The sequence below is a fragment of the Girardinichthys multiradiatus genome, chromosome 18 (assembly GCF_021462225.1).
Source record: "Girardinichthys multiradiatus isolate DD_20200921_A chromosome 18, DD_fGirMul_XY1, whole genome shotgun sequence".
Lineage (NCBI taxonomy): Eukaryota > Metazoa > Chordata > Actinopteri > Cyprinodontiformes > Goodeidae > Girardinichthys > Girardinichthys multiradiatus.
Window position 1 is genome coordinate 25,526,705 of NC_061810.1, and position 23,742 is coordinate 25,550,446.

The 23,742-nt window shown below is 39.3% G+C and overlaps 3 protein-coding genes across 4 annotated transcripts in view; all 3 read left to right on the plus strand.

Moving 5' to 3' along the window:
- The window catches only part of vps53 (VPS53 subunit of GARP complex), a 40,473-nt gene extending 39,194 nt beyond the window's left edge, over positions 1-1,279 (plus strand). For both annotated transcript variants that reach the window (XM_047390591.1, XM_047390592.1), the window contains exon 22: positions 430-1,279. In XM_047390591.1, coding sequence (XP_047246547.1) covers positions 430-600 — 171 coding nt within the window. In that variant the 3' untranslated portion in view covers positions 601-1,279. The remainder of the gene's footprint in view (positions 1-429) is intronic.
- A 1,223-nt stretch (positions 1,280-2,502) lies between these two features.
- rflnb (refilin B) lies at positions 2,503-5,632 on the plus strand. Its single transcript, XM_047390593.1, has 3 exons — positions 2,503-3,029; positions 3,631-3,725; positions 4,120-5,632. Exons 1-3 carry the CDS (start codon positions 2,829-2,831, stop codon positions 4,436-4,438), a joined length of 615 nt encoding a protein of 204 aa, XP_047246549.1. The 5' UTR covers positions 2,503-2,828; the 3' UTR covers positions 4,439-5,632.
- Positions 5,633-7,529: 1,897 nt separating this feature from the next.
- Positions 7,530-21,776, plus strand: dus4l (dihydrouridine synthase 4-like (S. cerevisiae)). Its single transcript, XM_047392730.1, is given in 14 exon segments — positions 7,530-7,633; positions 7,713-7,834; positions 7,950-8,067; positions 8,258-8,380; positions 9,817-10,043; positions 10,137-10,399; positions 13,175-13,225; positions 13,728-13,828; positions 15,260-15,360; positions 20,035-20,182; positions 20,274-20,409; positions 20,634-20,736; positions 21,198-21,298; positions 21,595-21,776. Coding segments are annotated over 14 exon segments (1,734 nt in total). The 3' UTR covers positions 21,631-21,776.
- The last annotated feature ends 1,966 nt before the right edge of the window (positions 21,777-23,742 follow it).

The window sequence follows — 23,742 nt, forward strand, 5'->3', positions numbered from 1 at the left end:
GACTTGTAAGCAAGTGATAAGTCTAGTAGACTTCTTTCAGCCAGCTGACCAGCAGTGTGCATTAACGGGTGAGAGGAAGAGGAACAATGGGCTCTGTTACACTGTGCTCCAGACAGCTCTGGTCTCTCTGAAACTCCTTCTGGCATCTCATTAAAAGGACTTTAAACTGTAGGAACAAAATGATGGAATATTTCAGGGGTCATAAAATCATTGTTTATACCTTGATACCAGTAATCAGCCCATTTTCATGTATAAGTTTATGACAAGAAGCTTTTGTTTCTTCTTTTACAAATCAAGGCCTATTTGGTAGTGTAACTGAGAAATTCCCCCTATCAAACGGATGATGAATGTGAGAGCCACCCTGTCAAGCATGCTCTCTATTATTGTTTTTTTACTGTGTTTTTGGTGCTTGTTTGTGTGGGTGTGCAGGGTCTAAAACGCAGTGAACAAAGCAGCATGCTGGAGCTCTTCAGGCAAAGGTTACCCACCCCACCCTCTGGAGCTGACAGCGGCCCATCTCTGTCCTTCAGTGCTCCCACCCCCGAGCAAGAGTCGTCTCGCATCCGCAGACTGGAGAAGCTCATCAAAAAGAGACTGTGAAGAGACTCGGGTCTTGATCGGAACAGGCGCTGCTGTGGCCTTCAGGTCTTTTGCAGTTACGCATCTCATTGACTTCATTAGACTCGATTCAGTTGGGGTGGAGAGCTACGGAAAGAGGGAAAAGATTGCTGATCTTTTCTAAGTGGGGGTTTACCTGAAACTAATCTGATGCTGGGTTATAAAGAAACTTCCTCAACGGTTTGTTGCTGTTGCATATGTCTTGTACTTCTGTAATTTTCCGCTGTCGTTTCTGTGACACTAACATCAACAATCTCAGATGGCCTAATGTACTATTGTTGATTAAATTCTGCTCAGAGCGTCTCCTGCTGCTCCTTAATATACCAAATCATGGAGGATTCTAAGATGTTAAATAAATTTACTGAAGATAATGTACTTTTGAGGATGGTGTATCTTTGCATTAGCTGTTTTAGCATGAAGAAGAGTGGGTTAAAATATTCATTTCTGTCATCTATAAAAACACAGATCTGTTTTTTCCACCTTTTACAAAACGCCCTGTAGTTAGCAGACATCGTAGTCATATGATCAGTGCCTTGCAAAATTATTAGTAGCCCCTCAAGTGTTCATATCATGTTATGTTCCACTTACAAACTCCTATGTATTTTATTGCAATTCTATGTAAAAAAAAAAAACAAATAAATAAAGTAATACATGATTGTGACGTGGGAGGAAAATATAAATCCTTTTCAAAATTTTTACAGATAAGTCTGAAAATTTTGCCATGGATTTGTTCATGGGCTACTCTAATAATCCTAAATAAAACCCATTGCAATCAGTTACCTTAATAGCGGAGTCCACTTGTGTGTAATTTACTCTCAGTATAAATAGAGCTATTCTGTTAAGGCCTTTGAGGTTTGAGAAAGAACATCAACGAACAAGCAGCATCATGAAGCCCAAGGTGATTTGCTGAAAGAGGGATATGGAAGCTGGTGAATGTTGATGGAAAGGTGCTTGGAGTGAATTACAAACCAATCCTGGAGGAAAACATGTTAGAGGTTCAGACAACAACCATGAACAAACAGCCAGAACTACAATGAAATGGCTTTGATCAAAGCATTTTCCTGTTAGAATGGTCAAGTTAAAGTCCAGATGTAAATCCAAATGAGAACCTGTGGCAAAACTTGAAAATTATCGCTCGCAGGCGCCCCTAGTCCAATCTGAATGAACATCAGCTCATTTTTAAATAATGGGCAAAACGTTGGTAGAGACCTACCCCGAAATAACGGTTTAATAACGGGTGCTTGCAAGAGTTTTTTTGTATAAAAAAAACCATGAAACAAAACTTGCTTTCCTTCTACTCTACAATTATGCACTACTTTGTGTTGGTCTATCATATTGATTTACATTAAAATACACTGAAGTTTGTGGTTGTCACCTAAAAGATGTGAAACGATTGAGGAGTATGAATACTACTGCAAGGCATGTACTCAAGTAATTTATTCTTTGTCTCCACTGAACAAGCGAAGTCAGTTCAGCAGTTCTGTATTTAGAAAGCAGGTTGCAAACTTCTATCAGATAACGCGTAAGACTTTCAGAAACATAAAATAAAACTAATCATTTGCAATGCTTATTTATTTTAGCCCTCCAGGTTCATAATGCTTCTTATTTTAAACTGCAAGGCCAGGAATAATAAAACATTTCCACAGATTTGTTTTCCTCCCTTTGCTCAACAAAGTGGTTGTGTGTTGTTTTACTTTGCACGTTGTGCACAATACCAGGAAAGTATATCAACCTAAACTTACCAAGGTCCAATTTCAATAAAGGTCGGGAAAAAATCCCATATCCTGCCCTGGCCTCTTGTTGCCAATTATCTTCCAACCAATCAGCGCTTGGAAAGGCGTTTCCCTTTCCTGTGTTTGTGGTTGTAAAAACCCCCCTTTTGAGGGGCCTGAAGTTTGAAGAGGAGCCGCGGGTGGCTGGTCTAGTCTCGTTGATTCCTGCGTAGATGTGAACTTTCCCACTCTAACGCGGAAGTTTGGCGTGAGGCTGGGTGTCTGATAAGTTTAGTTTTCAATGTGAAGGAAGTTGAAAGGCAGCGGGGGTGTTCGGGGATTGAATCCACCCCCAGGTTAATGATATTTCCAGCCTGCAGTCCTGCGCTCAGTACAAAAGTTTTGCGGTGACACGAGGGACGCGAAATCTGGAAGAGTTTCTCTTTCACAAGCGGCGTCTCACGCTGTCAGCTGGACTTTTGCAGCTTTTCACCAGAAATGGTTGGCAGGTTGAACTTGCTAAATGTAATCGACGGAGATCCTCTGGGTATGAGTTGCAGCAGGACTGATAGAGGACTCGATAGCCCGGACTCTGGGCTACCCCCGAGTCCGAGCCCCAGCGCCTGGTTGCAGCCTGCGTGTGCAGAGAAAGCCGGTGGTGTGAGCCCGGTGTCTGAGGATGAAGCAAGGGCCTCTCTGGTACGTAATAATTGCCTCTGTGGTTTTCCAATATACCTGATTTTATAAACTCCGTTTGGGTTCAGGTGTTTGATTCTCTCTGAGTCTGGTTTATCTAACACTCCAATTGTATTTTATTTTTGAGTTTGGTTACATGGCTATTTTCTTTCTTCAGTTATTAGATTTTTATTATAACGAATGTTTTTTACAGTTATTAGAGGAGTTTCCAATTGCCTTTTGCACTTCTTAGTTATGGGCAGGTGGCTATTGATGCTAAAGTTGCTATTTAATTTGGAGCCAAATATTCAGCGCTATATTAAAAGTCTGTTTCTGAACTGCATTGAAATATATGTACTTAAAAGTCTGAATGGCCTGGACAGGTCAAGTCGGACTGATTTACTTTACGATGCTTAGATTCTTTAAAAAAGCAGTTTGGGTTTATTCTATTTGGCATAATTAAAGATGTATGGCACTAAAGTATGCTTCAAGATGCCTTTCTATAGAAAATTATTTAAATATTTCTTAATGGTCCTCAACCAGGATGATATCCCTGAAAGAGGTGACAACGTGGGTTTATAAGACTCTTATGCTTTGTTTTTTTTAAATTAAATTTTTCTCTCAGATTTCAGTTTTACTGCCTGGAAATGTCCCACAGCTGCAGCTTCTATCCTTTGGAGAAGGCATAGCACTTGATGTATTACCATCAAAGGAACTCAGGTAGGTTGAACTTAAAGGTAAAAGCGGTCTGGTGCTATCTAGGGCCCAGTGTGTGGGGGGACTCCCAAGAGCACTTAAAACTTTACCAGACAGGTTGGTGAGAAAATGTACTAATTCTAAAGACGCAATGCAAACATGATGGTTAAATGGTTCATAAAATGTTATTTGCATAGAAATATGTTGAGACTACGGTTGTTTTAAGCAGTGAATTGGACTTTGCTCTTAATCCAGCTCAGATTAGCAGCTAGCCTTCAGAACAGTTTAAATGTGTTAATACTTGATATGAATTCCTGATGATACTGGTCATGACTTTTCAGCAACACAAGGGTTTACTAAGGTTCAGTGTCATTCATAGTTTAAGTATTATGCTTGCTTAACACTTTCTCATTTCCAGATACACCTCGTTTGTTAACTATGACTCTGACCGTCACTTCATCCAAAATGTGGCCCTCCAGCCATGGGGCCAGGGCCTCGAACATTGCCAGCAGACAATCTTGGTCCTGCCGCACAGCACCTGGCGCCACTACAAGACCCAGCTGGACTTCCAGCCCCGCCATCGACCCCTCCGCTACAGGAGCACCACCATCATCTACCCCAAGAAAACCAGCACGGTCTACGTAACAGAGCTGAACTACGACTCCCACCGGCTGTCCAGGCGTTTCTTGTCCAGTGTGGAGCTGGAGGTGGCCGGCAACAGAAGGCTGCCTCAGTGAGGGCGGGGGAGAATGGGGGCATCCTGTGCTGATGCTCCCACTCAAGTTGCACTGAAAGTCAGTTCAAGCTCACTTGATTTTTGCTTCTCAATCACAACATCTGTAGACTCTGTAATCTCTTCTCTGGCCTACTGTTTTTGTTTATAGCCTACCTGAGTGGTGGTCTCTGGGCTGGAGGTCATCAGTTAAACCAGCTGTGTCCTCCTCTTTGGGCCTTTTAAAATGCATCACAGAAACATGAAAATCTACCAAATACTCATTGTAGTGTTCCCTTTTTCAGATTTATCCTGATGCTCCTGCTTGATCAAAGAAGGGAGCAGGGGGACGTTTGCTTTGAGGTTTGTTGTGGATGCTTGTCACTGAGCTGCTGTGGTGTTAGTGTAAGCTTCCTTTTAGTCTCCATCCAAAGCTGTGGATGGGAGGGAACTGCTCTGGCTTAGAATTGATTTTAAATATTTTCATATTTATGGCCTAGTAAATTTAGTGAAAGATGTACCAGGGCTCCCCATATTGTATGAGGGGGTATTTTTGTCAGGTGACAAATGTAGAACAAGATGAGTAATTTCCATCTGCAAACCTGCTATCAGCTGGTCAAGCACTTGAAGTATCTTAATTTCTTTTAAGATGCATGATCTTTCTGACATAGATTTTAATTGGCTTATGTGTTGGTGTGACTCGTTTTTTATGTTGGAGGGCTGTTGAGCAGGTTACCTAGGATCTGAATGACTAACAAATGATATTCACATTGTGTGTAAATAGTCATTTTCCTAGGCTTTGTCCAGGTCTTTTTTTTATTTGCCGAGTACTCCGTGTGTATGGGCACAGCAAAACGCAGAGCTCTTCACAAGACTCTTCCCAAGCAGTAATTTACACATCCCATTCATGTGTTGTAAATGCTATGAAGGTGCAGTTTGTTTCCAGTGTGCAAATTTAGATAAACCAGGTAGCACAGATGGCACCCAAGTTGGGCATAAATCACTGGTTTACAACATTCTGCTACTTATAACTGTGGTATGACTGTTTTTTTCATTTTTATTTATTCCGGATGAAAAATGTACAAGCTAATTAACATGTCCACAGTGGTGTTTTTTTATTTTGAAATACAGACTTCTGTTTGTGCCTCTCTTTCTTTAGTATTCATAACCTGTTTGATGCTTGGTTAAAATAAAATGAACACTTGTTTAATATTTGAAATTGCATTTCTTTGTTTTTTTAAACAAGGTGTGAATGTTCTTAGATGTTTGACTTTGTCTGCATATCAGTTCTAAATATGCTAAAATGCCACAGGTTACATAATACCTTTCAGCTATACATCTTGCATGTATTTTTTTTGTAAATTGTATATTGGTTTTTTAAGGAAAGAGGTAAGTTTTACACTGTTTTGAACATTTACTTAAATCTTTTCAGTTTTTTTTGTTTGGTATATTGCAGTGCCCTCTTGTGGCTGTAGAATGTAGGTGCAATGTAAAGCTTATTCCAAGGCGAGGTCTGTTTTTCTGACGTGGTTATGTACTCGTTTATTTTTGCTGCTTACATGTTGTGTATGTATACGTGTATATCTATAAATACCTCCCATATAACTACATTATAATTGATAGAAGTATATTGGTTATATTGCACTTGAGGGCAATTTTTTATACTTTGTGATTTTGAAATGATTTAATTTGTCAAATCAAAACTCATACTGAACTGTGCACAACTAACGGACTACACTGAACTCTGTTTAAAAGTATTTATGCACATATGTTTTTGCTGTTTTTTACAGAAGCATAGAGCAGCCACCTTGGCAGAGGGAATATAGAGCTAAATTAGGTTTTCTTTTTGGGACGTCAGCAATCAATACTGTTTGTCATACATGCATTTCGGGTAAAGCGTTGGGCAATTTTGTCTTTGCCCATCCCTGTATGGGTTCTGATTTATCTGTAAATGTCTCTCGGTACTCTGCGTGACAATACAACCCGCCTGAATGCAGTTCAGATTGTGTGATTTGTATGCATGGGAAACTCCCCTGACCCTCCACTTGATTAATGAGAAAAGCTGCCACCTCAATCAGATCAGACTCTTCCTCCTATACAGTTTCATGTGTTTTTAAATTCCTTCTAGGTGTATGCGGGATTATCATAATACTGGCCAAAAATGCTGAGTAACAGCAAATTCTCTTCATGGCTCAATCCAAGCATGAAAACCCAGTTCCGATAGACGAGACCTAATGTAAATCGCTAAACTGTTATAAGGTAAACGCATATTTTGTTCCTAAAAGGCATGTTTTAACGTGAACATTTTATTGCTCAAAAAATATTTTTGTGTTTGTAGACAATTTTTTCACGTTGCTACAGTTTATATCGTTGTATATTTAGATTGTGAGAGCGTAAACAGTTTTTTTTGTTGTTGTAACGTAGCCTAATTAATGTATATCGTAATAACGTGATATATTGTACTACAAACATGAAAGGTGTTGGAACATAACGTTTTCACGTTAAAGCTCTTATTTTTTTATGTTTTTTGGCAGCTCTTCACTTGCTTAGTTTTTGTCTGTTCACCTGTTCTTTACCTCAAAATGAAGGAAAAAAAAAAAAACGAATCCACGTATTCTTGCAACTCTAATAAAAATAAACTTTTTCTTTTTATAGTTTTTTGGGTAGATCTGGATTGCTACTATTTTTGTTTTTCCCACCGTCGCTGAAGCCAGCATGACGTAGAAGTATCGGATTAAAACCGTCAGTTTTTTATTTTTTTATTTAGATTTTTCTACCAAGATTTGATACTTTATTACATTTTTAAGATAAAAAAATAAATAAAATAAAAGTAATAAAAATCGCTGCGTTGTGTGACGTCTCGGTTCAGAGGTCTAAACAAACGCCCACGTTTCCTGCCAGCGTGCGCGGCAGCTCCGTGTGGTTCCTACGTACATCGGCTTTGTTTTCTCATCAGTGGACGTCTGAGAGAGGATTTCCATGCTGGACACCAAGCATTTAGTTTATTACCGAAACAATGATATAAATGTCAGGCGGTAGAATAGTTTTTTTTGTTTTTTTTTTAGTCAAAGTGCTGAGGTTGAAGCCGGATAGTTAGCTTATGGCTAACAAGTTACATGTGAAGAATGAAGACAGGCAGCGTTAACAGCAGCAGCATCATGGACATGTTTGAACAGGGGAAAGTGCTGAAGGTCTGCGCCCCTATGGTCCGATATTCAAAGTAAGGGTTTTCTGTAGTTGGCATTGCAATATATAACTTACTTTGATTTGATTTGATTGCTAATGTATGTTTTCCACAGGTTGGCGTTCAGGTCTTTAGTCAGGAAGTACAACTGTGACATCTGCTTCACCCCAATGATAGTTGCAACTGACTTTTTACGATCTGTCAAAGCCAGAGACAGTGAGTTTACCACCAATGAACGTGAGTGCTCTAAACATTTATTACTCTGTAATAACGGTACGCAAAATTATTAGAAAACTGTTGGCTGATTGATCTTGGTGATGGGATGAGCAGAAATGATTGCTTTCTCCCTCAGGTGATCGGCCCCTCATAGTGCAGTTTGCTGCCCATGATGCTCAGACCCTGGCTGATGCGGCTTGCGTGGTGGCACCTTTCTCAGATGGAGTTGACCTCAACTGTGGCTGTCCTCAGAGGTGCTGCTAATGGGAGAAAAAAAAAAAAAAAAGCCCTAAACCCTTTTATCTTCTACTCATGCTTTCTTACTGTCATTTTAGGTGATTGATTTCTGATGAACACCTGGTTTGATTCCTTTTTATAGGAACAATCGTGCACAAATATGTGCCTCGCAAATTATTTGATTTGTTTATTTGGGTTTGTTTTTAGATGGGCTATGTCGGCTGGTTATGGTGCATGCCTCATTAACAAGCCTGAGCTTGTTAAGGACATGGTGAGACACGTCAGAAACCAAGTGGAAAATCCAAAGTACACAGCATCCATCAAAATAAGGTAAAAACTGCAGTACTCCGAAAACTCATAGGTCATGTAACCTTTACAGGGTTTTTTAAATACATGGTTTTCTGAGTTTGTTTGTTTTTATTTTATTATCAATCTGAAAAGTGTAGCATGCATTTGTATTTTTTTTTTATTCTGTTTTACATCAAAATAGAATCCAGTGCAACAAATTGCCTTTACAAACTGCCGTCTGTGCTTAAGTTAATCCCAGGATAAATCCAGCAGTTCTGTGACGTTTGGTAAAGAACATTAGTTAGGAAACAGCATCTCGAAGATCAAGGAACACACCTGACAGATCCGGAATAAAACCAGGGTTTATATTATAAGACTTTGAATAATATTCAAAAATGGAAAGGAAGAGTATAGTATTACCTATCAAGACATGGCCATGCATCTAAACAGACAGTCCTAGCAACCAAAGCAAAAATCTACAGATGAGTGGCAAGATTGTTGAACTGTTAATTGAAAGCCATAAGAATTACAGTTTGCAGTCCCAACCTGTTATGCCCATAATCTGAAAATGGAATGGTATGGCACAGCTCCAAATCTATTAAAATATGGCTGTTCGCCTAAACTGATAAGTCACAGAAAAGCATCAAGAGGCCCATGGTAACAGTGGAGGAGCTGCAGAGGTGCACAGCAAAGGTGTTGACAGGACAATTGTTAGTTGTGCATACCACAAATCTGCCCTTAATGGAGGAGTGGCAAGAAGTCCCATATATAGTTTGCCACAAGTAGAGGACAGAGCAAACATGTGGAAAAGGTACTGAGGTAATGAGACCAGCATTTAACCTTTTGGAGTACATGCAAAACACTTAAGAGGCAGAAAACTAACACTGTACACCCTGAAAACGCCATCCCACATGTTGAACCATGGTGGTGACAGCATTATGCTTTGGGGATGGCTTTCTTCAGCCTTGAGAGACAAAAATGTGTTAAAGGTGTGTAGGTTTCTCTTCTAGCATCATGACAACCCTTAACATAAAACCAGAGCTACAATTAAATGGTTTAGATAAAAAGTATACTCAAGTAGAAAAATGACCTAGTCAAATTCCAGATATAGATCCAGGTAAGATTCTGAGGCAAGACTTGAAAATTAATGTTCAGACTCTTCATCCAATCTGACTGAGCTTTGGCTATTTTGCAAAAAGCAGTGGCAATCATTTTAATCTTTGCATGTTTGTAGCTGACATACCCCAAAAGACGTGCAGCTGTATTAAAAGAAAAAGGGGCTCTACAAGATGCTGACTCAGGGAAGCAAACCTAACTTTTACCAAATATTTATTTGTTCAAATGTTTGTCAACAATGTGTCATTTTCTGACCTGACAGAATGTGAAAGTTTAAGATGTACAAAAATGTTTTGCTTGGCACTTTAATTAGACGTTTCAGTTTGTTTTACAGTGTTCTAAAGAAACTACCGCATCCACAGGATCCACAACAACTTGAGAAGGACCGTGGATCTGTGTCAGAAAGCTGAGTCAGCCGGCGTCTCGTGGATAACGGTCCACGGCCGTACAACAGAGGAACGCCACCAGCCAGTTCATTTTGACGCCATAAAGACAATCAAAGACAGCGTATCTGTTCCTGTCATTGCCAATGGAGACATAAAGTACCTTCATGATGTGGAATTGACTCACCAGCTCACTGGTGTGGATGGTATGTTTGCCTGACCAGCTTTCATACATTCGTCAGTGTCAGCCTGTCTCCTTTGATTGCTAACGCCTTGCTTGTTTGGACTGCACTGTTCAGGTGTGATGGCCGCTCGGGGGCTGCTGGCTAACCCCGCCATGTTTGCAGGATACGAGGATACACCGTTGCAGTGCATATGGGACTGGGTGGACATTTCCATTGAGCAGGGCACTCCGTTCACATGCTTCCATCATCATCTTATCTACATGCTGGAGAGGGTCAGCTCCCAGCCGGAGAGAAAGGTCTTCAATTCTCTGTCCAGTACCTCTTCTGTAATAGATTACCTCCAGAACACATACGGGACTGTTCAGGATCTTGGAACATGAGTGTTCATGTATGTCATTGTTTTACTTTTTTGTGTTTTTTATTTTCATGTCAAATAAAAGTTCAAAGCCTTGTCTTTATTGCCTTCTTTACTTTAGTATTTTCTACCTGCTTGTGTAAAATGTAATTTCTTTTTGTTTTCTATTTAACGATTTTAGGAGATATGGCCTTTGATATAAATTTATGGGATTTAATTTGAAACTGTAATTATGTAGCAAGCTGACAAACTACCCTCAAAGTGAAAACAGTGAAAAATAGAGTAAAATATGCTTATTTCCATAGTTGGCTAAGAAAAAGTTGTCATTTAAAATTTGCTTTTGGTTCTGTTTGTTACAAGTAATTTGCCGAATGTCTTGAAAAAACTGGAAACGTTGCCTTCAAAGTAAAGGTTGAATTTACATTTAAACTTGATGTCAAAACAGAGCTGGTTTGAGCCAGGGAAGACTTTTAGATTTGAAAAAACATAAGGCCCTGTTTTAAGGTGGAAAAGTTTAGTTGCGTTTCTACTGTTCGTGAACAAGACAACGGTGCATGTTTTTTCTAAAAAATTGAAAACAGGTTCCACAGTGTAATGTTTTGAACACATCCTGTTGCTGGGAGTACTGAAAACTGAAGCCAAAAATGTTATTAGTTTAAAACTAGTTTTATAATGGAAAGTACAACTGGAACCGGTTTCAGACGTTGCAATTTTACATCAAATATCTCACCATATTATGAGTGGCATATGATCCAGACTTATGCAGCAAGCTTTGTAGAGTTCTCCAAGGGTTTTAGGTCTGTTATAAAACAATGAGGTTTTAGCAGCATAAGGCACTTCACATTAAATAATAAATTAAAATATCAATATCAATCCATCATTTGAAAGTAAATACTGCAAAGATTTATGTGATATATTTTCACTTATGTATATATTTATGTGAAAAAAAGTATTCTTCCCTAAAGATTTCTTCCAGGTTTGTATTTTTGTCACACTCAGACATTTCTGAGCAAATTTTAATAAAGATATAATCTGAGTAAATACAGCATCCAGTTTTCACATGATTATTTTATGTATTATAGGTGAAACATTGTTCAGACCAACCTGGGCCTGTAGGAACCGACCCCTGGCAGCTTCAACTGCCATAAGAGCCTTTGCCATAACTGGCAATTAGTCTTTTACACCATTGTAGATCACGTTTTAGCCTAATCTTCTTTCCAGAATGGATTTCATTCGGCCAAATAAAAAAAATTCTAGCACATATGCCCTGAATATAGTCTTGCTACAGCCTCTTAATCAGATTTTCTTCTTCAGGATTTTCTCCAAGAGAACAGAATTTATGTTTCCATCAATTATGGTAAGTCTCCCAGCTCCTAACATAGCAGAATATTTCTAGATCATTACACTACCACCACAATGTTGGATTGTCAGTATGATATTCTTTTCCAGTTGATCAGTGGTCTGCATCCTTAGGCTCCAGAGCCACATGTGGCTCTCTCCTCCCTCCACCGTGGTTTGTACAAAAATGATGGAGACATTATCAGTATTTAAATTTTAATAAGAATTTATAATAGTTAAGGCTAGTTTTAGCATTTCTTCTGTGTGTTTTTAGCAATATCTGCTTAGGATATCTACAAGGCAATGCCAGTGAAAATAGGTTTGTTTTAAGTGGTCTAAACCTTTTTCTTAATTTTATTTTTTAAATAATCCATCATTCTACAAAGAAGGCTGGGTTTTGTATACCTCGTAAAGGTTTGAAAGTCTGACAATAAATTTTTTTTCTATAGATTCTTAGATTTTTGCGATAAAAACATTGATGTAGTATATACCGGTAATTATAAAGATTTTTTGTTGTCTTTCTAAAAGTTAAAAGCAAAGTAGGTCTAGACAATTTCTTTTTTGCAAAAATGGTTCTTAAAATTTTAAAATGGTTGTTGACCCTTTTACTGGATATTTTACTGGACTTTACTGGATAATGGGACACACTGCCTCAAAAACGTTCCACTTTGTTTAGGCAGTCCATGGAATATTTTCCCAAAGGTTGTGGGAAATATCAAGATTTCTTGGGGAGGATTTGGTCTGATGTGTTCTTTTAGGTCAGCAGTGGTTTTTGGCTTGGAGGTCCCCTATAGATGTTCTTCTTTTGCTCAGTCAAGTTCTTGTTGTCATAAACACTAACTTAAGCAGAGGCACATGAGGCCTGTGGTGCCTTAGATGTTGCTCTGCATGAGTGTTTTGGAGTATTTCTGGTAGGCTGGCAACTCTTGGAATGTTTATTGAGCCATGTTTTTTTTTTTCTATTTGTGGATATTGGCTCTCGCTTTGATTTGGTGAGGTCCCAAAGCCTTAGAAATGGCTTGGTAACCCTTTCCAGACTGATTGATGTCAGTGACTTTGCTTCTCAATTGTTTTCTTTAAATGATGGCTTGATGTAAAGCATTTTTAGTGTTTTCAGACATGTTATATTTAAATATCTGGCAATTCAGGATTTAACAAACAGGGCAATCAGGGTTTATATAGCAGAAAATAATGAGTCTTGTAAATTTTCAGAGGCAAATTATGGTTTAAGGTAAGATTTGGTTTTATATTGATGTGTCTACAGTGTTCATTTTTGCTCTGTGGGTCATAAAATTAACCTATGGTATTGTGGGTAAAACAGGTTCGTTCAGATTAGTTGATTGTAACGTTTAGTCTCTCTTTTTATTAAGAACGCCTCCGTTCAGCACACTAATACTCAAAACATGCCACCCACAATATGGCGGGCGAGCTGACGTATCGTTTCTTCTTGGTAACGAAGGCAACGCGTGCTGCCCTTATGTGTGTGTGCTTGAGGGTGAAACAGGAAGAGGTAAAACAGGAAGACAAACTTTATTCTGTGAAGAAACTCCTCAGTTAGCATTTTGGTGATTTATCGGTAAATTTCGTAGTTTTAAAAGTGAAATGCAACCTGAACGCTGCCTTTACTGCTAATTTAAATTTAATTTATGGATTCATCTTCATGTTAACGGTAGCATTAGCTTAAGCAGTTACGTAGATTTAGGTGTTAGATTTGTGAGATTTGGAAACGTGGTTTGATTGAGAATGTGAGCTAATTTCAAACGTTTTGAAATTTGCCCTTATTTTCGTATAAAACCGTATATTTTCATTTATATTTGACAGAAGCATCTTCAAGTTGCAGTTTTGTGAACTGTGAACGGAAGTTTTTTTTTTTTTTTTGCAAAATTAGCTAAGTAGCATCTTCTGTGAGGCTTTAGCTTATGTCGTGTGAGTTAGGAATGCGTGTTTTATTAGAGACGCTGGTTCTTTAGCAAGCTTTCCTCCTATCATTACCTGTGTTTGGTTATTTTCAGAAGAGAAAGATGACATTACAGTGGACTGCTGTGGCGCTCTTCCTCTATATAGAGATTGGCGTCATTCTCATCCTCTGTTTACCCTTCATCTCAGCCAGAAGGTAGGCATGGGGTGACCTGGTACCTTCACAATGTGGGATAAAGACTATATTTGTATGGGACACGTTAAAATTATGATTTAAGGTAGTACACAAGGTTAATCATCACCTTTTATGAATTAACTTAAACTTATTTGTTTACTTGGGTTTTTTGTTATGTGAAATAAATCATGTCAGTTTCTTCAAAAACCAAAAGAAAAATATTTATCCATGTTGAAAATTATTTTACACATTATGTCTTTACTCAATCATTATCCAAAAAGGGAACTGTTTGCAGCTCAAAGGCTCATTTACGTTTCTCCTAAACAAATATTTGATATTATAACTGCAGACATGTTTCAGTCCTAAACAAAAAACACTGAAACGGGACCAACCTGGCTTTAAAATCTAGCACAGATGGCCTCTACTATGACTTACTGTGCTACATTAAAAACAAATGTCTTCTTACCCTATGCGCTTCTTTATACATTTTACTAGAGGATGTACCTTCCAATAAAACTGGCTGATGCGGGATTTCCCACAGTTCAATCCAAAATTGAGCTTACCTTGGAATTTGAAGCGGCTGGCGTATGCTGTGTTTCCAGTTATTGTTGTCTCTACATGTTCTAGATTGGGTAGTTGTTTACATGAATTCCCAATTGAACAGAGTTGAACCAACATGGACTTGGTTTGACTGACAGCAAACATAACCAGTGAAACGAGAGGCTTTACTGCTTTCTTCACATAGTAGTTTTAACTGTTGCAGTTAAAACGCTGGATGTCATCTCAGTTTCTGGGACGGGGAAAATAGGCTAAAATCATTTGTAGCTCCACACAAAGCAGGACACCTGGTCACCTTAGGTCAGTGTTCAGCAACCTTTACCATCCAAAGAGCCATTTTCTCATTTGCTCCTACTAGTAAGACTTGTCTAGAGCCGCAAAGCCTCCATGACCCTTTGGAATAAAGGTACCTATTCAAGTTTCGAAAATACTTCTTGGATAGAATTAAATAAAATAAAAAAACACAATTTTATTTTTTCTTTTACATGTTGAAATTTTATTTGGATATTCTGTGAAAACGCTTGCTGTTGAAATTGGTCTTTAGTTACCTTTAAATGTAAAACTCCAGCACAACGTTTTGTCATTTTGGGCCATTGTTATTGATAGGTACTGTGGAGGGCCTAAAGAGCCACAGGTTTCAGACCCCTTTCCTTACTAGGTAACAGTCATACAGTGATTGGTTTTATAAGCGTAGTCTTTGTATGCTGCAACTAAAAAGTCTATTTTGAGGATTTAGCAAAATATGTTATTATTTCTGTAATGTAGGGTAAGATAAGGTACACTTCATCGTTCCACTGGGATAATTTTCCTGTAATGCAGCCACTACATGATAGAATATCACATTAACAAACAGATGTTACCCAAATCTCAAACATTTTTTTTTGTCCCTTGCAGATGGCACAGTATTTTCCAGCTCAGGATTTGGAGCTGGATGGCGAAGTTCTGGAACAAAGTGTTTCTCACCATGATCATAATCCTTATTGTTCTCTTTCTTGGTAAGAAAAAATATTGAGATGTACTATATTTTCCACGGTGGCGCAGTTGGTAGCACTGTTGCCCTGCAGCAAGAGGGTCCTGGGTTCGATTGCATGTTCTCCCCATGCATGCGTGGGTTCTCACCGGGTACTCCGGCTTCCTCCCACAGTCCAAAGACATGCCTGTTAGGTTAATTGGTCACTCTAAATTGCCCTTAGGTGTATGAATGAGTGTGTGCATGGTTGTTTGTGTGTTGCCCTGCAATGGACTGGCGACCTGTCCAGGGTGAAACCTGCCTCTCGCCCATAGACTGCTGGAGAATGGCACCAGCTCCCCCGCGACCCACTATGGAATAAGCTGTAGAAAATGACTGACTGACTATACAGGTCCTTCTCAAAATATTAGCATATTGTGATAAAGTTCATTATTTTCCATAATGTCATGATGAAAATTTAACATTCATATATTTTAGATTCATTGCACACTAACTGAAATATTTCAGGTCTTTTATTGTCTTAATATGGATGATTTTGGCATACAGCTCATGAAAACCCAAAATTCCTATCTCACAAAATTAGCATATTTCATCCGACCAATAAAAGAAAAGTGTTTTTAATACAAAAAACGTCAACCTTCAAATAATCATGTACAGTTATGCACTCAATACTTGGTCGGGAATCCTTTTGCAGAAATGACTGCTTCAATGCGGCGTGGCATGGAGGCAATCAGCCTGTGGCACTGCTGAGGTCTTATGGAGGCCCAGGATGCTTCGATAGCGGCCTTTAGCTCATCCAGAGTGTTGGGTCTTGAGTCTCTCAACGTTCTCTTCACAATATCCCACAGATACTCTATGGGGTTCAGGTCAGGAGAGTTGGCAGGCCAATTGAGCACAGTGATACCATGGTCAGTAAACCATTTACCAGTGGTTTTGGCACTGTGAGCAGGTGCCAGGTCGTGCTGAAAAATGAAATCTTCATCTCCATAAAGCTTTTCAGCAGATGGAAGCATGAAGTGCTCCAAAATCTCCTGATAGCTAGCTGCATTGACCCTGCCCTTGATAAAACACAGTGGACCAACACCAGCAGCTGACACGGCACCCCAGACCATCACTGACTGTGGGTACTTGACACTGGACTTCTGGCATTTTGGCATTTCCTTCTCCCCAGTCTTCCTCCAGACTCTGGCACCTTGATTTCCGAATGACATGCAGAATTTGCTTTCATCCGAAAAAAGTACTTTGGACCACTGAGCAACAGTCCAGTGCTGCTTCTCTGTAGCCCAGGTCAGGCGCTTCTGCCGCTGTTTCTGGTTCAAAAGTGGCTTGACCTGGGGAATGCGGCACCTGTAGCCCATTTCCTGCACACGCCTGTGCACGGTGGCTCTGGATGTTTCTACTCCAGACTCAGTCCACTGCTTCCGCAGGTCCCCCAAGGTCTGGAATCGGCCCTTCTCCACAATCTTCCTCAGGGTCCGGTCACCTCTTCTCGTTGTGCAGCGTTTTCTGCCACACTTTTTCCTTCCCACAGACTTCCCACTGAGGTGCCTTGATACAGCACTCTGGGAACAGCCTATTCGTTCAGAAATTTATTTCTGTGTCTAACCCTCTTGCTTGAGGGTGTCAATAGTGGCCTTCTGGACAGCAGTCAGGTCGGCAGTCTTACCCATGATTGGGGTTTTGAGTGATGAACCAGGCTGGGAGTTTTAAAGGCCTCAGGAATCTTTTGCAGGTGTTTAGAGTTAACTCGTTGATTCAGATGATTAGGTTCATAGCTCGTTTAGAGACCCTTTTAATGATATGCTAATTTTGTGAGATAGGAATTTTGGGTTTTCATGAGCTGTATGCCAAAATCATCCGTATTAAGACAATAAAAGATCTGAAATATTTCAGTTAGTGTGCAATGAATCTAAAATATATGAATGTTAAATTTTCATCATGACATTATGGAAAATAATGAACTTTATCACAATATGCTAATATTTTGAGAAGGACCTGTATTTTCCATAAGAACCTGTACATTTACTGAAACCTAGAAAAAAGCAGCAATCATTCCATTATTCAAAACAGGAATTCAGGACTATCGCCCTATATCGATTCTGCCAGTTTTATCTAAAGTAATTGAAACAGTGGTAGCAGCACGGCTGATTGAACGTTTAGAATCTAGGCAGCTCCTCCACCCACAGCATTTTGGGCTCAACCCAGGTTATTCAACTGAAATAGCAAACTGCTGTTTAGCTGAAAATGTTAAGAAGTCCCTGGATGAGGGCAATGTGGTGGGAGCTGTGTTTCTCTACCTTAAAAAGGCATTCATTATGGTTATCCATAGTTTGCTTTTTTCTAAAATGTCACGTTTTCATTTCTCAGCTGAGGCAGTAAGCTGGTTTCCAACTTCAGGCTATAGTGTGTTAAAGTAGATCAAGATATATCTGCAGAAACACAAAAATGGGCATTCCGCTAGGCTCTATACTCGGCCCTTTGTTATTTAGTCTTTTCATAAAGGACTTAGTTCTGCATTGCTCAGGTGCCAGCTGTCACCTTCATCCAGATGATGCAGTTCTTTATGCATTCGCTAAGTCACCTGTGCAAGCTGCAGAGGTATTGTCCACCAGTATGTCGGATGTCCAAAATCAGTTAGTTCTAAATCTCTCAAAAACAGTCTCTATTTGCTTTTCTATAAGTAAACTTGACAAAATGAAAAAAAAATCACTTCGTTACAGAATTTAAATGCCTTGGATTGGTTTTAGATCCTCAACCTAAATTTGATAAACATTTTAAGACAATTTAAAAAACAATACAAAGTAATATCAGTTGTTTCAAACTACATACCAAACCAGGCAGCCCTGCTAAACATGCATTCTATGATTTTTTTTTTAACTTTCTCATATCATAGTTCATGCCAGCATGGGCAGAGGCTGCTCCTACTATAACCAAACGCATTGGCTCTCTATACAATCAAGCTATAAAAATCATGGATGAAAAATCAGTCCGCTGTCATCACTGTACCATTCTTGAGAAATATAATCTGAAGAGCTTTGATAGCTTTAGTCGTTTTTGTTTTCATTAATAAATTCACAAATGCATCAGTCATTTAGCATCTGAGCAAATACATAAATGTGTTGAGACTGAACAGTCATCAGAAGTACCGTAAATCAAACTGCAGGACGACCTTTGCACAGACAGCCTTCTCGGTTAGGAGTTGTAAGCTCTGGAACTCAATACTATCTGACTTTAAGACATTATCTGATGTTAAAATGTTCACTTCCAGGCTTAAGATTAGCTAAAGACGAACTAGAAATGTGCTCATTTTTAAACATTGTGATTTTGGTAAGTAGGTCAAAGTTTTATATCACCTTCTGGATTTTAATTGTGTTTACTGTTAAGTTTCACTTTCCATTAAATGAAATGTAATTGCTTCTAGGGATGGGTGTTGCGAGTTAGCCATGGTTATAAACACTGTGATGCAGACATCAGATTGTTTTGGGATAATCTATGTTTATTGTCTCTGTCAATATCAAATAAACATAAACTGCTTCTACCCACGTGTTGCAGCTTTGCCCTTTCTCACTTCAACGTTGTACCCAGAAACAAACTATTCCATACTTCTGTGTTTAAGTATTTTTGATGAAATAAATAATCATAAAATGGACAAACTTCATTTGCATTTTATTCTGTAATTGTATGGATTTCATTTTACACCCTATTGTCTACGGTTCTGATTCCCATTTGGATTGGTGGACTCTTCTTAAGTCAGTCAGTCATTTTCTATATCGCTTATTCCGTAGTGGGTCGCAGGGAAGCCGGTGCCTGTCTCCTGCAGTCTATTGGCGGGAGGCGGGTACACCCTGGACAGATCGCCAGTCCATTGCAGGGCAACACACAAATAACCATGCACATATGCCTAAGGGCAATGTAGAGAGACCAATTAACCTAACAGGCATGTCTTTGGACCCAGGACCTTCTTGCTGCAAGGCAACAGTGCTACCAACTGTGCCACCATGCAGCCCTCTTATGAAATATAACAAATTATAATCCCTGATCAATTTAAGACCGCTGTTTGACCTCCTACTGGCAATTATAATTTATTAGACTGACGTAACCACAGCAGATTATTGAAAATTACTTTAAAGCCTCGGTTTTCTAAGTTGGTGAAGATCATCTTCAAGGCATACATGAAGTGGTGCATGGTTGGTACGATACCAGAGGCTGCAGACAGCTTCTTTTCACCTTTAAAAAAAAGTCTGGTATGAATGACCAAACCTGTAAAAGTACAAAACAGCAAAGTGGTAAAATGACCAGAACCCAGATGGAAAGATCAGTAGAGCCATGTTGGTATAATGTCCACATCTAGAAATTTAGGAGATTAGCAGTAATAACAAAATTCATTTTGCTTGTGTAGGTAGCTTAGTGGTATTTATCCAGACAGATCTGTATTTTATAATACTATAACAAATATGGACAAAAGTTGGGGTTTCACCATTTTTAACAGTTTGCCTGAAAACCATGATTACCTGTCCCAAGAAAGCAATGTATTTTATTTATTGATTTTATGTGTTTGTTTTTTTGGGACAAATGTCAGATACAACACAAATCTTTAGATTTTGATTCTAATAATATTCTGTTTTTAAACGAAGCAGCAAGTTTCCCTCTAATCATCGTGCACAGCTTCTGAGTTCTTCTTCTTTTTATTTTTCTTTAGATGCTGTTCGTGAGGTGAGGAAATACTCCAGTAAAGAAATCGGCACAGACGCTAAAGTGCAACCAAACATGTTTGATCACCTGCACATGAAGCTTTTTCGGGCTCAAAGAAACCTCTACATCTCCGGTTTCGCAGTCTTCCTCTGGCTGTGAGTTTCTACATTCATTTACTGTGAACACAGACCTCTGTTGAAGACCATGCTATCCCCTCATGCTCTGTTGCTGTCTGCATGTCTGCAGGGTTATGAAGCGATTGATCACTTTAATTAACCAGTTGGCGGCCGTGTCTGGGACCACAGCGGCTCTCCAAATGCAGGCTGATAATGCTAATAAAGCAGTGGAGAAGTACATGAAGGACAATGAGCAGCTGAAAAAGGTAGGCCTCACTTATTTTGTGAAATTAGTAGATACAGGATAACTCTGGTACTAAGAGTGAACATTTTCCGATGCCTAAAAGAAATAAATATTTTCTATTATTGTTTGAAATGTTTTTTACTTCTTTGTGGTACCCATGTTATTTTGTTTCCATTTTGTTTACCCAATTATGTTTGAGTGTGATCTTTCTCTTTGTGTTAAACTAAGGTTTTCCTTTCATTTCAGACTCTGATGGAAGGGGTGGACGATAAGGCAACAGCAGAGGGCATGGAGCTGTTGAGGAAGGAAGCTGAGAAGCTGAAAGATGAGCTGAAGTCCTCTGGTGACGGTTAGTTGTTGTTTTTTTTTTCCACATCATTTTAATTATATTTGCATGCGTAGCAACTATAAGCTGCTGTAAATGAATTTAATGTCCAGAAATCAACCAGTCTGACAGGTTCTAACAAAATCTAATGTCATGATGTATCAATGAAATGTAATCTTACACCTGTCAATTCAGATGTTGAACTCATAAAAAAAGGTTGACTTTTTTTAAAATAAATTTTTAATGAAAGAATAAATATGGAAATATTAAGAAAGATGCTTTATTTTGGTTAAGAGTTTATTGTTGCTAACTGATAACATTTAGCTGGTTAGCTGAAGTGGGCAAAACAAAATCTGAAGGTTGGTTCCCTCTACACACCAGTGAAGTTTTCTTATTCTTATCAGAGGAAGGTCCAATATTGCGTCTTGAAGTAGACAAACGCACAGAGAACGTCCTGTTTTGATGTGTGATTGTGTCTTTCGCAGCCTTGAAGAAATCTCAGTCAGAGGCAGATGGAACGAAGAAGCAGATGGAGGGACTCGCCCGGGAGTATGAGAGGCTGCTGAAAGAACATCAGGAGCTCCAGGTACTCCCAAGCAGCAGGGCTATGCAAAAGGACTATTTAGGGCTTTCACCACACAGTACAAAAATTTCAGCGACACAAACTTAACGTAACAGGCATGTTATCAGGCAAACCACAGGTTGGAGGTACAACTTTACCATCATTTCATCTTTAACATGGCGCCAATCTGCCGTCAGTTATATAGTCCAGGCGTTTTTCCTGGTCTAGATTAAAATAAAATTGAATTAATTGTTTCATGTATTTAGTTATGAAGCTTTGTTGCATTTATTTAATCTTGTGATATGTTTTTATTTTTTCAGAATCTCCACGATAATGGGAATAAAAAGGACGACTAGTGGTGATGGTTAAACTTTCTCAAATCAGCAAGAAAGCCATTGCAACCCATCGGATCCATCTGATACTCTGTCATTGTTTATATTCCTGAAGCTGAATTGGATTCTCTGAGGGGCAGACCATAAATTGGTATTTGTCATGGTTTAAACTTGGGTGAATATTTGTTCTGTAGTTAAACGATGATCGCTTCCTGTTTCCACTCACTGTAGCCTAACTAAAAGGATTTAAGCTGAAAGCAAATCAGCAAACACATTATGCAGGATGAAGGGGGAGTGATTATTTGATCACAGAGCATGTAACAAGTTAAATTAGGGTGTGTGCTTCCTAGTTCGAGTTAATTCAAGCCCTTTTAAACACCTTTGCATGCAGAGTCTGCTGCACGCTACAGACACCCATTGATGCAGTCAATGGGTGTTAATGAATGTTTTTGTTTAAGGCTTGTTTTAATATTATGACTGTATGAAGCGGGGATGCCTGCTGCACCTCCACGTAGTGCACATGCTGCTTTGCATTTACAGAGGTTGGACAATGAAACTGAAACACCTGGTTTTAGACCACAATAATTTATTAGTATGGTGTAGGGCCTCCTTTTGCAGCCAATACAGCGTCAGTTCATCTTGGGAATGACATATACAAGTCCTGCACAGTGGTCAGAGGGATTTTAAGCCATTCTTCTTGCAGGATAGTGGCCAGGTCACTACGTGATACTGGTGGAGGAAAACGTTTCCTGACTCGCTCCTCCAAAACACCCCAAAGTGGCTCAATAATATATAGATCTGGTGACTGTGCAGCCCATGGGAGATGTTCAACTTCACTTTCATGTTCATCAAACCAATCTATCACCAGTCTTGCTGTGTGTATTGGTGCATTGTCATTCTGATACCCGTCACCGCCTTCAGGCTACAATGTTTGAACCATTGGATGCACATGGTCCTCAAGAATGGTTCAGTAGTCCTTGGCAGTGACGCGCCCATCTAGCACAAGTATTGGGCCAAGGGAATGCCATGATATGGCAGCCCAAACCATCACTGATCCACCCCCATGCTTCACTCTGGGTATGCAACAGTCTGGGTGGTACGCTTCTTTGGGGCTTCTCCACACCGTAACTCTCCTGGATGTGGGGAAAACAGTAAAGGTGGACTCATCAGAGAACAATACATGTTTCACATTGTCCACAGCGCAGGATTTGCGCTCCTTGCACCATTGAAACCGACGTTTGGCATTGGCATGAGTGACCAAAGGTTTGGCTATAGCAACCCGGCCGTGTATATTGACCCTGTGGAGCTCCTGACGGACAGTTCTGGTGGAAACAGGAGAGTTGAGGTACACATTTAATTCTGCTGTGATTTGGGCAGCCGTGGTTTTATGTTTTTTGGATACAATCCGGGTTAGCACCCGAACATCCCTTTCAGACAGCTTCCTCTTGCGTCCACAGTTAATCCTGTTGGATGTGGTTCGTCCTTCTTGGTGGTATGCTGACATTACCCTGGATACCGTGGCTCTTGATACATCACAAAGACTTGCTGTCTTGGTCACAGATGCGCCAGCAAGACGTGCACCAACAATTTGTCCTCTTTTAAACTCTGGTATGTCACCCATAATGTTGTGTGCATTTCAATATTTTGAGCAAAACTGTGCTCTTACCCTGCTAATTGAACCTTCACACTCTGCTCTTACTGGTGCAATGTGCAATCAATGAAGACTGGCTACCAGGCTGGTCCAATTTAGCCTTGAAACCTCCCACACTAAAATGACAGGTGTTTCAGTTTCATTGTCCAACCCCTGTAGATTTGACTTAGATGAGGCTTCTTCACATTTCTGCTGGATTTTAGCTGATGTTCTCTCCCATGCAGTTAGTTGTGATTCTGTAAAACCGTGGGATGCAAAACTTAGCTTTAACCTGTTAATGCTGATGAAATTCATATAAACAAAGACTGAGTGAATAATATACGACATTTAACAATTATTGTTTAACTAAAAATAAAATAGATTTGTCGTTTAATGTGTTGCCCAATGGGTTCATAGACTTCTATAGATGTTGCACTGCATTTCAAATGTTTTACAAATCAGGAATGTATGATTATTTTATGAAATCTATCTGTCCGTTAAGTCAA

Bases quoted from the DNA above. Each gene is read 5' to 3' on its own strand.
- rflnb (XM_047390593.1), top strand. From the start codon at position 2,829: ATGGTTGGCAGGTTGAACTTGCTAAATGTAATCGACGGAGATCCTCTG. The intron at 3,030-3,630 runs GTACGTAATAAT...TTTTTCTCTCAG, and splicing joins ATGAAGCAAGGGCCTCTCTG to ATTTCAGTTTTACTGCCTGG. The intron at 3,726-4,119 runs GTAGGTTGAACT...TCTCATTTCCAG, and splicing joins TTACCATCAAAGGAACTCAG to ATACACCTCGTTTGTTAACT.